At 32.1% G+C, this 13,736-nt stretch overlaps 1 protein-coding gene across 1 annotated transcript; it reads right to left on the bottom strand.

Moving 5' to 3' along the window:
- Positions 1–101: 101 nt before the first annotated feature.
- Positions 102–13,511, bottom strand: LOC132549792 (surfeit locus protein 1-like). The gene is made up of 9 exons (XM_060213758.1): positions 13,460–13,511; positions 12,138–12,257; positions 10,462–10,583; positions 6,671–6,868; positions 6,093–6,165; positions 4,957–5,004; positions 3,998–4,115; positions 2,442–2,523; positions 102–1,505 (listed from the first exon to the last, which is right to left on the bottom strand). Exons 1-9 carry the CDS (start codon positions 13,490–13,492, stop codon positions 1,415–1,417), a joined length of 885 nt encoding a protein of 294 aa, XP_060069741.1. The 5' UTR covers positions 13,493–13,511; the 3' UTR covers positions 102–1,414.
- Between the last annotated feature and the right edge of the window lie 225 nt (positions 13,512–13,736).

Raw genomic sequence — 13,736 nt, 5'->3', positions numbered from 1 at the left:
TGGACTTAAATTTGGAGCCTGATGTTTTTAATAGAGATATTGCAATAAGTGGCCTTTTTTCATTCCCCCACCCCCCCAAAAAAACAACAAAACAAAATTAGTTAGCTGTTGATCACTTGTTATTATTGTGATTCATATTTGCCAAAGTGTCACTGTTTATTTGAAAATCACCAGTACAAGACACATTGTCTTAATTTTCATGTGTATTAAGACAAAAAATATACATTTGATAATAATCTTGTACAATCCTTTCAGACAAAAATGTATCTTACTTTTACAATCCTTTTACCAAGTCAACGTTTTCACTCAATCTCATTGAAGTTTGATATAGTTACATATAGTGTTAACTCGATTGCACTTATTCTCAGCATTCAGACATTTCCAAGCTTGCTTTCAAACTCACCCCTGCACAACTCTAATCACATCCAATGGACCCATGTGAGATAGTGACTTTAATGTACAGTAAGTCACTGGATTTTTCTCAGTGCAATGTAAACAAATTGTAATGAGATATTGCCGTTTTTTAAGTTTTTAACTTATGATGTCATGGCTGCCATATTGGATTTTTGACCTACTTAAAAAATCGGCATCGACAACTTCATATACGTATCTACAAATAGATGAATAGACTGTGTGTCTAGCTTTTACAATTTAAAAGATTACGAACCCACAATATTGGAAGAAGAATAATAAGAATAATAATAAGAAACATAACAAAAACAATAGGTCTTTTCACCAACTGGTGAAAAACCCTAATTATTCAACGCAGGAAGAACTCAGCATTTTGAACTAAACTGATATGATCAAGGATGAGACTATCTATCATCAGAGACAGGAAACGGATAACTATATCAAAACACCTGTAAAAGGTGTGATCAAGCAACAAAGGCAGCAGCTGATAATTTTAAATCAATATATCTGATGTATTTTTTCCAGGCCTGCTGAATATTTTAACACTTGTGTAATGAGGACTTGTTTTGAAAAGTAATTATAAAGATCAATGAAAATGATTTAGATATACACTCTGCATTTCCTTCAGGATATGTGTCCATCTTTCTGATAATCTGATAATTGTTCAATTATTTCAACCAGTGAATACCTGAATATTTATAAGGGGGGAGCGGAATCTTTTCACACATCACAGATATAGCATGGTTAAACATATATACATCCTACACATTATAATAGCTGTAAAATCTGGAGAATAATTGACATAAGACGCTCATTAGGTTCAGCTCACAAAATTACATGTATATTTTACAAAATATTTATTACTCACACAAACACACAAAGGTGTCACTTGCAAACATTTAGACTTCAAGAGTAGAAAAATTCAATATATATTTCATTTATCCATGTCTGCTTTTCCACAAATTTTCTACAAGTCTTTTATAAGTTTGAGAATCCTAGTATATCATTTTTTTCTACGAATCTGTGTTTGCAAAGCAGGTGGTTTTCTGAAGCGTCGCGCATAAAAGACAAGGCTCACAATACAGAGAGCATACCTGAAAATAAAAATAAATGGTAACACTTTATATCATCATACACCAGAACCTGCTTAGGCTTAAAACGACAACATGCTCATCATAAAAAAACATCATTCAAAAACAGGAGTCAAAGTCCTTATCCCTAATGGTCACTCTTTCAATACATAAGAGACTAAATAGAAAGGGAGGACTAAGTGAAAGCCAATGATAGGTATAGCAGTAGAATGCACATATCAGCATCGTAACAAGAGTTTGATTCCATGATTAGGTGTAAAAAAAAGTACAAAGCACCTGTCTTTTCATCAGCTTTTCACCATGGTTAATGGCACCCTCCACATCAAAAACACCTTGATATTTTAGTCAACATAACCACTTTATGAACAGGATCAGACATTCAAAGATTCCATTATGAGATCATTGCTAGCTACATTTATCACAACAAACTATCACATCTAGCTTCATGTATAGTATAGTACATGTATATGCAAATATGTATCATTCAAGATTAACTCTTACATGAAAAGGCAGCTTGTTCAAAATATCCATGTTTTGGAAACCCTTGCTGCCTGTGTTTAGATGATTGGTTTATTATGAAGATAATGTTGTAAATTAAATTATTTTAATGTGAAGTTAGCCAGTAGATAATAAAAAAATCACAGCATATTAGGTATGATGCTTAGACCATAAAAGGTTCCTGATTTACACAAGGTAAGACCATGAAATTGAATTGGTGTAATGAACATGTACAATTAAAAAGCAGGTAGAATTACATTGTGGTGATGTTATTCGTCGTAAATTTCATAAGTCATTTGATCACTGACACAAACAATAACTACTCTCGTCTGGGGTTTTAATTGAATGAGAATGAGAAAATGTTTATGTCATAAACTACATTGATTTATTATTACATAACATATTAAATTAGGGTATCAGTTTTCCTACACAAGTACCTACCAAGTCAGAATATATTGTAAATGTTCATTTCTGAGTGTGACAATAGTTTGGCCCCCAATTGGTCCTCCTTCCACAGTGCTACCTATAAAAGATTTCGAAGTCATAAGTATTTTTCAAGGTGATTGATACTTAAAAGATAATACAGTAAAATCATACATGTGGTTATCTGTAATGATGACCTAGTTTTTCACTCTCAGGGAAAAATAATGCATCCCTTCTGAACATCAAACTCCATAAACAATCACTACTGAGTGAGAAATTCGCTTAAGTCAATCAATATCACCAAATTGTAAACTGATACACAAAACTTATATCACAAGATACAAACTATCTATCACTCTAAGTCACTTTATAAAAAAAGATTAAAATCATGAGGAGATAAACAATAATAACATTTGAGTTAAATTAACACAATCATAATTTCACAATTTAGACATTGGTAGTAAGTGGTTTTTTTTTTTCTTTTTTTTTTGAATACTATCAATTGAATTAGGTTTTCTCCATGCTTCCATACATGTTTTTCTTGTCGAAATTCATTGCTAAATCAGAAACAAAAAACCATTTTATTTGAATTCATGTTATGATCTTGCCCTCCTAAATGTCTGGTTTATGACATCATCAATTTAAACTAATCTGTGCAATACGTACAACTGGACAAAGCAATCCTTATTAATGTTAATATCTTTGTTTTCAATTCGAACTTTTCTCACATAAATTTGACTTATAAATTAGAAGTCTCCATACAGTTGTCATATCCATGGAGGTTTGAACAACCAGTACATACAAAACTTGTTCCTTGTACAATTCAGTAATACATCATACACAAGACCTGTCTGAAAGGCTACCTGTCTGTAGAGGCCTCTTTTTTGGTTTCCTGTGTAAGTCAATTCAGTCAATGAACCTCTATATAAAGGCCATATGTGTATAAAGACCACTTTTCTCTCTCCCTGAGTGGCCTTTACAGACAGGTTTGACTGTATATGCAATAATTTGTAGAGAAATAAGAAAGATACATCATTCTCCTCTACATCCTGTTAGGATAAAACCATCTGAATCATAAATTTGTTCACTTTAACTTTATTAAATCAAGATACCTACTGCACAATAACATCACCATTAAATCACCATGAATAAAGTAAATCTATTTATAACTCTTTGTGTCATCAAGGACCTTGAGCCTTGTTGTAGGTGCAGCAAAAACTGATTAATATCATTTCCCATTTGTAATAAGAAAGTGTAATGTTAGGCAGAATGTGACTTTAACAGTTGATACTTTTTTGCCATCAGTGCCCAGAAGTAAATGTTTTGATATCTGCCCAACTAACCTTATTCTTATATTTTAGATAACAAAATATCTTTTTCTTACTTTCACCTTTGAAACAGTTAAACTTTCATCTTCATTCATTTATTTCATTGAGATAATGCAACTTGCCACTATTTCAGACACATAACTGGACAAATGTAAATATATCCTTTCAATTACATAAATGTACAAACATGATCCATAACCATTTACTTCAATTGTGACCATTGACCTACACAGTCCTATCACTTACTGAAGTCAGCATCCAAGTAAACAGGAGACGTCTTCAGAGTTTCAGCCAGACTATCTACATCTCGTTTTATCAAAACTTTTGGGTTGTCCAAACCTTGATTTTGGGTGAACGTATTACTCTAAAAATAGATGTCAGTTTGTGAATCAACTCATATATGCATAGCAAAGTATGTTAATTAAAAGTTTTGGGAAAAATGCTGTATTTATTAGTGTGGATATTTGCATATTACATGTATATTGTGTTATATTGGCAGATATCTTCAAAATCCAAAGGTTCCATTCTTGATATGATTTCCATTATTTGATTGATTCCAGACATGAACACTCACCAAAATGTTTATCACCTTATTCCCTTTTTTGCGCTAAAGAGGTTACAACAGAAGCATGCCTACGTCAAATAGAACTGTTCCCAGTATGTTTGACTAATGCCACCTCCCCCATTAATGCTTACCAAAGTCCTTTCCCCTCCTCAAATGATTTTTTAATGTGTCTGAACAGGAAGTGAAGAGAAAGCTTTCACTAAACAAAATTTACCATTCAGTTTACAAAGCTAAAGTGGCTAATTCCCTCAACAAGACATCACCAGGTATCAATGTTTTTCACAAATACATTAACATTATAAATTATTGTTATTAAAAGTCTTGCTTAATCAGAGGAATTGTTAAAAAATTTAAGTCATGTGACCATAACTATTAGTCAAGATCATTTCTTTACTCTAAATTTTTGGTGATTGAGAAGGAGTCATTTAAGGGATTAATAAATTTCATATCATATATACTTAGTATCTGCCTAGACAGTCATATTAAAAATTTTAAGATAAAATGAGTTAGAAAATTAACAGCAAGTTCATAATAAGAATACATTTGAATCACTTCTTTTGTCTTTTTTGAATTTCTAAGTTCATTGTAAATGTGCTTTCATCAAATATTAAATAAAGCCTAGTTTTAAACGCAGACTTACCGCTTCAGAGTGTCGTAACACACCAACCAATTCAACTTCACCTTTAACCTAGAGATAACAATAATTAAAGTAATAAAAAGACATTTACATATTTTATCAAAAGTCCAATGATGGAATCAAATTATTTGAGATTAATGAATAAGTAAAGATTTTCTGCCCTTTTAATATAAATCAACTACAAAATATACAAGTAAGCCAGTGGTTATGTAAATATTATCATTATTCTTTATTGATCTGAAGCAATGCAGCTTATGGATTCTAATACATAAATATACAACATGTATCATATACAAGAGGGAGGGAGAGAGAGAGAGAGAGAGAGAGAGAGAGAGAGAGAGAGAGAGAGAGAGAGAGAGAGAGACAGACATTGTTTCTATAATCATTGTTACATACAAAAACTTAGTGATTTTATTACAATAGAAGAGATCGCAGTTTGAGAGCATGATACAAATACTTTCCCAAGTTACATAAGTCTTTTACATTAGGAGTTTTAAGTAAATCTACTAATTTGAAAATGGAGGGATTACTCCTATAGTATGGTTTGATATATTTACAACGCAAATTTTTATAAAGGACATTTAAGTACAAAATGGAATATACTTTACCATTAATCTATGAAAACATCTTAAGTGACCTAACCCTTTACCATCACTCTATGAAAACATCTTAAGTGACCTAACCCTTTACCATCACTCTATGAAAACATCTTAAGTGACCTCACCCTTTACCATCACTCTATGAAAACATCTTAAGTGACCTAACCCTTTACCATCACTCTATGAAAACATCTTAAGTGACCTAACCCTTTACCATCACTCTATGAAAACATCTTATGTGACCTTTAATCAAACAACTAACAAATCTTGTTATACAATGTACTTTTGTCTATAAATAGATCTGTTTAGCAGCCCAGAAGATGGTCAAATATGACACCAGATCTCTTTTAGACTAGACATTAAAATCTAACAGTAAATTTTTGTACAATTTTTTCTTACACATCTAGGTGTCAGACTTATCAACCAATAGCATACCTACAAGTAAATAAAAAAAAAAACCCTTGAAATTTTTGGTAACTATCCTTTTCAAGAGATAAACACATTTAATTAAATACCATGTAAGAATATCGTATATGTTACCTGTCCTTCAGATCTTGAGTTTGGATCCACATTTGTCTTTTGAATCCAGCCTCTATTGATTAATATTCTCTCACTGAAATACAGAGCAAACAGATATACATAATTAAGTGAACTTATGACACAAAATATCCTCAACACATACATATATCCAGCTAAGTTACAATATAACCTAATACCACTGCCTTCTTTTGTAAATCATTCTTCAATCTCAAGAAAGCATCTAAGCACCTTCAATGCTTTGGAAACATTGTTGGATAAAAAGTTAAATATGGTATACACTGACTAGTATCAGGTACAACATAAATGCCTTGCCTACACATTGTTCATTAGAAGATGAAGTTTAGATAAATAATACAAACCAATTAACAGCAAACATAGTTCAAGGTCATTTCTTTGGAGAAATCAAATAGCCTACCACCTGAACAGATTACAAAATCATTATTTTTTATGTATGGAAAGATGAGCTAGCTCAAGGACTTAGCTTTCATATTGTGCTATTTACCTGTTCATATACCAGGTATTATTTTTTTGTGCAATATTCTAAATAACAAAAGCTCTAAAAACAGGTGTCAACTCACTCTCTGTCTTTTAGTTTAAATGGTGTTATGACAAGCATCCCACCTCGGGTTGGAGTGACTCCCATGCCTTTCACTTCAGAGATTTTTATGTCCTGGACATTGGCACGTGGGTAGATGTATCGTTCCATCTCATGATCAAATTCTCCTACAACCCTTAGAGGTGTGTACTCCATGTCTGTGTCCTTAAGGTCTTCTAAACTATTAAACAAATAGTGAAATAGCTGTATTTACCACATACTTTATCATAATAATGATATCAAAATATCAAACCAGTTGTCATGAGTTTAACTGTCAAACAAGTGTACAAAATTTAAGTATTTCAAATGAAACTTTTATGACCAGTTTTATTTAATTTTTCAACCCAATGTGTTAATCAACATCAATATTTTAATACTTATTGCAAAGCTCTTATGAATATTTAACAAAAGTTAGATTTTTTTAAAACATACAAATTTCATATTAACTTTATGGTATGTTATATAAATTGTAATGGAACAGAAATTTTTGAGCACCTTTTACTGTAATACATGTACTTGATCTAAAATGTTTTACTATGCACACTGTGAAGCATTAGATAGCAAACAAAAAGTTCCACATATATAAATTTCTATCAGAATAAGTATATTCATTGAAGTTTTAAACAGGATCTATAAATCATACAAGTAACATCCACAATTTATCAATGGCTATGTGAACTTTGACCTTAAACCCTCCTAGTTAACTACCTTCCAATCAAAACATAAAAGCACACCTAATGAATTACGATATAAGCAGAATATGTCACAGTGATATTTTAATCAAAGTACTGAAAGGGAAATACTTAGTTGGTATTTTGATTAGTTGGAATTGTAAAGAGGCACAAAAACATACTTCATCATTTACTTGTAACTCATGTAAAATTGCACCACTAACTATACTTAAGGGTAATATTCAATCGCAACAAGTCCAGGGTACCAGAAGAGTATATTTATTACAATCTGTCAACCAGTTTCGCCCGAACATGTGGGCTTCTTCAGGACCCAGGACAATTTGTGGTGTAAAACTTACCCCTAACATACTAAAAATGTGGTGTCTTTTTATATTGTTATTTATGACGTATCTACAGTAAAGGCATGTGACATTATAGTAACGATAACTCTAACTTTCATGACATTCCATGAACGAACCATCAGGTATACTTGTTGTAGGTAAAGATCTGAAATTCACTTGTATTTAACAGACAATCAAATGCTTGCTCTAACATGCTGTTTACAATATGTATACCTAGGCACTTTATCAAAGTAATACTGATTAACTGTCTTGATACATAGTAATGTATCAGATGCACCTGATCTTGCTAGAAGGTCGTTCACTTTTGAAAAAAACACTGTATTTGATATTTTCTTGTTGCGATGCAATTGATAAGATAAAATTGTGCTGTTAGGTAATAATAATTATGTATGTATATATATGCTACTGAAAGTTTTTCCCTAGCATTTTGACTTCTTATTGTCAAGGATACCTAGTTAAATCCTTCTAGAATCTGTTCTGTCACAGTGATAAATCTAAATGTGATCTCAAAGAAAGATAACAATAAGTATTTTAGTGATTATAGAAGATTACACACTTCATTCACTTACTTCATGCATTAACGTAGCTATTTGTACCCAAGTATGTGCATAAGGTATATGAAACAATTTTCTTTTTACTTTCATGAACCTACCTTTGTACAAAATGATGGATATATATGACTGAATATGACTAAATGCAGTTACATGGACAACCTTGTCCTAAATGATTCATAGCCTATATACCGGGTATATCTATAACTAGTCACAATTGTTACCTTAAACTAAATTTTTTCATTGTGTGAAATTAGGTGATAGCAAATTGTGTCAATGTGTCATGACTTTCTGCATGCAGATACACACTATAAGAAATAGCTTTCTTATTATAATTTAGGTAGTGGAAGAGGGGTGTTTTTTATGTGACCAGTTTCTTCATATAAACCCTCCAGGCAGAAAAAGTGACACTGAATAAAGATGATATAGTTTGTGGTAGGCCTACTGTTAAGCCTCCATGAGTGAAATGAACTGTACATGTGGGTGTTGTTTGCGCTTTGCACCTTTTTTTTTATAAACCAGATATAATCACAAAATTAACAAAACAGAAAATATACAGGGTTCACTGCTTTGACATGTACAACAGCTTGTTTCACAGTCCCACTTGTGTGCACACACACATTATATCCATCAGTACTACATACATTGGGAAGAAGTGTGTTAATTGTACAATCAAATCCATGTATGTATATACATAGTGAGCCAGGCGTTCATGAGATAAAATTAGACAATTTGCCACCATGATCATGTCGAGAATTTGCAGCAGTCTATCAGTACAACTTCAGAACATTCTTTTTTAGGAATGTCGTAATGTGATCGTTCGGCAGTTTGAAATTTCTTGGCTTGGCTATTTGGTGCCATAGATCATGAATTTGAGGCCTAGACAGAGCACAAGTCAATGACTGTCTGCCCTTATCAATGTTAATAATATTATTTTAAGTATGGTTGAATTGGTCTCCGATTCCTCAACTTGTCCACAGAAAACTCACCTCAGAAAACCAGATTTTCTATTTCCAGACTAGAGTTTATAAGCGAGGTCAATGTTAAATAAGAATGAAAGCAGAGAGAGAGAAAAATATGGGTTGATGGGGCAATCCTAATCCTCAGCGATAGAGCCTTTAGACCATATTCAAAATATTTTTTTATATATATTTTTTGCACATTTAACTGATTTTTATCAAAAGCACTTTGTATTGTAACTATACATACATTCATTAAAGTATTCTCAAAAGAAAGTTTCTCATTTTTAATCAACCATTCCCTATTTAGAATAGGACTGAGATATATTGGGAAACTCCTATCCTCGAGTGTTGCATGAAAAATGAATTTCTCTGTGATCACATAAACACTCAGTGGCTACTGTGCACAACGTACCCAGATTTATATAAAACACTTTTGATATTTGAATCACAATCTTTCATACAACAACCTAAGATGGTTTTTTGCCCCTTATAAAGGGCCTTTGCCGTCCATTGGCCGAAGGGTTTATCGAGACAGCTAATCTTTAAATACCATTCTCAGGTTTTGATTTTAACTTTGTATTTGTTTTATGTTCTATGTATGTAATGTAATTTATGTAATATTTGTGTCTTCATAAAGGGCAGACTGCCTTTAAAATTTGACAATTTACTTGTATGAACTGTTGTTATTACTTAAACGGTCATGTATCTATTCCAATCAATTCCATTTGTTGGCAAGAATCAAGTACCTGTGAGGTACTAATATTGGACCATACCATTGATATCACTTACTAGATTATATATCTTTCATTCATTTGGTTTTAATGAAACAGTTTTACTTGCTTAAGTTTGTATAGAATGACACATGTGCCTAGTGTTGAAAGTAAAGTAGAATATTTCTTTGTAAATCAAAGGTATTGCAAAAAAATAGGACCATATCAGAAGTGTCTGCTTTCTCACTAATGTTTTTATACTAGTAATGGTCAATTGAAGTAACACTTAATTTCATGTACCATGTGACTGGTCACTTCATGCATAACAAGTCCTTATAAACTGCCAGAACATATCAAGACATAGTTTTGTACTGCCATATCAGTGATAGTGCTTTTTGGACTATGAACAGAATTCAAAACCTAAATTGTGCCCAAAAATCTTTAAACCTTTACATATGGTCATTATCAGTTTAGTATGCACTGAAAGTATAATTATTTTCTTTTAAAAGTTTACATACTTCTCTGGTAAGGGAATAGGTGGAGAAGAAACTTTATTCTGCATGTAAGCTATTTTTTTCTCCTTCCATTCTTTGCGGGACACCTGCCATGTTCCTAGACTGAATGTTACTGCAGGAACAGTCTGGTGAAAGACAAATAAAACAAATTGCTAATCCATATAGTACAAATACAAACATAAAAAGAACTTGAGTTATTTAATCATTAGAATCTGGAAAACAGATATTATAAAAATTATTACAATATCACTCAGTCAAATTCATTCAATTTCTACACAGTAAATAAAACAGAACACTACAGGGTGGATATAGGTCTATCCCATGCCAGAGCCACGACTTATTGTATCCAAAAGAACACAAATAAGGAAATGGTAGAAATGAGCCAATATAGGTTTTAATGAGAAAACAAAGCATACCAGTTTATAAGAAATGAGGTGAATGACAGGAACTGAAAGAAATCGCTTGACAAGAATAAAATTTTAAAAAGGACAAATGGCTTTGACATTTTCAAAATAAAATTGTAATGGCAACCATTACATTTGTCCCACAAACACCTTTAATGTAGAGTTGTAATTGATGTTAAATTAAGAGTGACAAGAAATGCAATAAAAATTGAACCACATTTAAATTTCATCACATTAAACATCTGTGTAGAGTAGAAAATGGACTCCATTATTGTGTTACAGATGTCAGACATTATTTTCTTGAAAATCGGATAATATCCAAAGTCAACCAATCAGCAGCCATGTTGGCCAATCAGAAAACAAATTTCATTTATCTACAATATTTTCAAACAGCAATAATACCAATCCACTCATTGAACATACATTTCCCCTCCTTACTCTGTCTAATTTTACTTCTGTGTTAGCTATAGCTATAGTCTCGCCACTTCTTTTGCATACACAAATGTTCATACAATAATGCAAACAACAATGTTTTGCTCCCCATCTTCCACTTCACGTCTGTGTCATTCATACAAAGGATAGAGCCATATATCAAGATTAATTCTAGGAAATAACTAATTTAAGATGAAAAAAGAGTGAATGTTACCTGGGAACATTTATTTTCATAAGTGAAATTAAGCTGAGTGTGTATTTATATTTGTGTGGGTTTTTTTGTAACAACACAAGTCCCAACTTTTTTTGAGAAATACCTAGAGTACTGTGGGATCTTGTTAAGTCACATGGTTGAGTTTCTACCCTAATTAAAAATATGAGTGGATATAGCAAATGTGTTTGCAGTAAATTCTGTAACATGACAATGGTATGAGCTTGTGATAATGTGTGATATGCATGTGAAAATGACAATTTCTTTCAACAATTATTGTTTTAATGCTGACTCATGCACTGGTCACTAATTTCCCTTGCTTTTTATCTGGACTGAGTTCTGATGTTCATCCTCTCCAAGCCGTAAGAGTTGAGAGAACAACAGAATAATTCAGACATGGCCATACCATAATATATCTCATCAAAACTTTTGATGGGTGTATAAAAATCATACATGCAATACCACCTGCATACATATTTTAAGATTAATAAGAAAGAAAATATGTTAAGTCACTCACTTAGAGAAAATGTATAACATATACAATTATACAGTATATATAAATGATTTTTCTTTTTTATGAAACAGTTAAGAAATAAATCCCTTAGTGAATCCATATGGACATAAACACTTACAAGCCAAGCCACTTCTGTAAATATGCTTTTCAGAGTTGAAACAGGTGATTTCTGTTTTGAAGCATCCTTACGATAACTTCTTATATGTTCAGGTTTTGATCTAAGCTTCAGACTTCTCCACTAAAAATAAAGCAAACAAAAATTACAGCACAGACAACACAAGAGGTTTCAAATGTTTATCCATTATACTAAATAGGTCTCTAGACAAACACATATGTAAACACTTTATTCGTTCTTTGCCTTCATTGACTGTCAGTGAAAAGAAGAGAAGTAACATCAAATGAGGATATGATGAAACTCAAATGCATCCTCTCTTTATAAAGGATAAAAAAAAATCATTTAAACTTAAGGTCATTGGTGAACCAGTCAAGTCCTGCATTGCTTTCCAAACTAACCAGATAATTAGCATTTTTTTTGTTCACAACTGTGGTCTTGAAATTCTATATCATAAGCTTTAACCCCCACTCCAAAAAAAAAACAATAAATATATGATGTTACATATGATGTTCTCTACCTTTTAAGCAAATAGATAACTATACCATTATTCACTACCGATATAGTTAAAAACATTCACAAAGAAATTCTTTTGTCTGAAATAGGTGAATTGAAGAGAAAAATGACCGATGGCTTTATTAATACATGATTTGTATTGTGTCTGTCCTTTGAATTACACTACAATGTACTTGGTTGGGTTATCAAATTGTACATAAATGATGTACAATGTAAGTAGAACACATGTACAATTTTACATCCAAGGCAGATGAGATGTAGTTAATAACTGTATAACATTTATCTTGGACATTTTGATATGAGCAAAGTGATATACTAGTAACATGTTTAAGACAATGTTTCATTCACATACAGGAAGAGAGGTTCCAGGACTGGACCCATTTGAGAAAAATCACTTGCTGTCGCTTGTCATATTTTGTGCATTTCTTGAACCACTAACCAGTTAACCAAAATTTATTGGTGTTTTATATTTTCTTGATACTTCCAACCAAGAATGTCATTGTGGCATGTAAGCTTCGCTCTTTCCAGGCACTGTCTATTCATATTATGGTGCTTATACCGTTTTGTGTGGGTTTTAGAAAAACAAAACAAAACCACTTTTTATGACTTAACTGTATATTTATCCTCTATAACTATCACTATGTAACGACATTATGAATAAGTTAGACTCGACAGATTGAATGTCGATCTCAATATATAAGTGTACTCTGTACAACAGAGCTGTCAACCACATTTAAAGAACGGTTTCATTTAATGACTTTTAAATCAGAAACTGTGATACAGTGACACTGGCGTAATTATATAATTCTTACCAAGTGCCGAAGGAGAAACTTCTGCTTGCTCATAACGACTTGCAGACAGTTATCAAACTGTGGAACTCTTTTGTATCAAAGTTACGTTTAGTAACGCAAGGTGCGTGAAAACGTTATGACGTTTACCATTGGCGTATTATTTCTTAACCGGCCAATCACTGAAGGTATTTCAAGTATCGCCGTTCTAGACTTGCTTAAGTTAAAACAACTTGACAAAAAATCGGCCATAACGTTTCATTTCAGAAAAAAATCTTTTTATCGGATATGCACCTGTAGG

Source organism: Ylistrum balloti, unplaced genomic scaffold, assembly GCF_031769215.1.
Source record: "Ylistrum balloti isolate Yb309-2 unplaced genomic scaffold, AGI_CSIRO_Ybal_v1 Utg370078, whole genome shotgun sequence".
In the NCBI taxonomy this organism is placed as follows: domain Eukaryota; kingdom Metazoa; phylum Mollusca; class Bivalvia; order Pectinida; family Pectinidae; genus Ylistrum; species Ylistrum balloti.
Note: the sequence above shows the minus strand (reverse complement) of the source record. Positions and strands in the feature narration are given on the sequence as shown.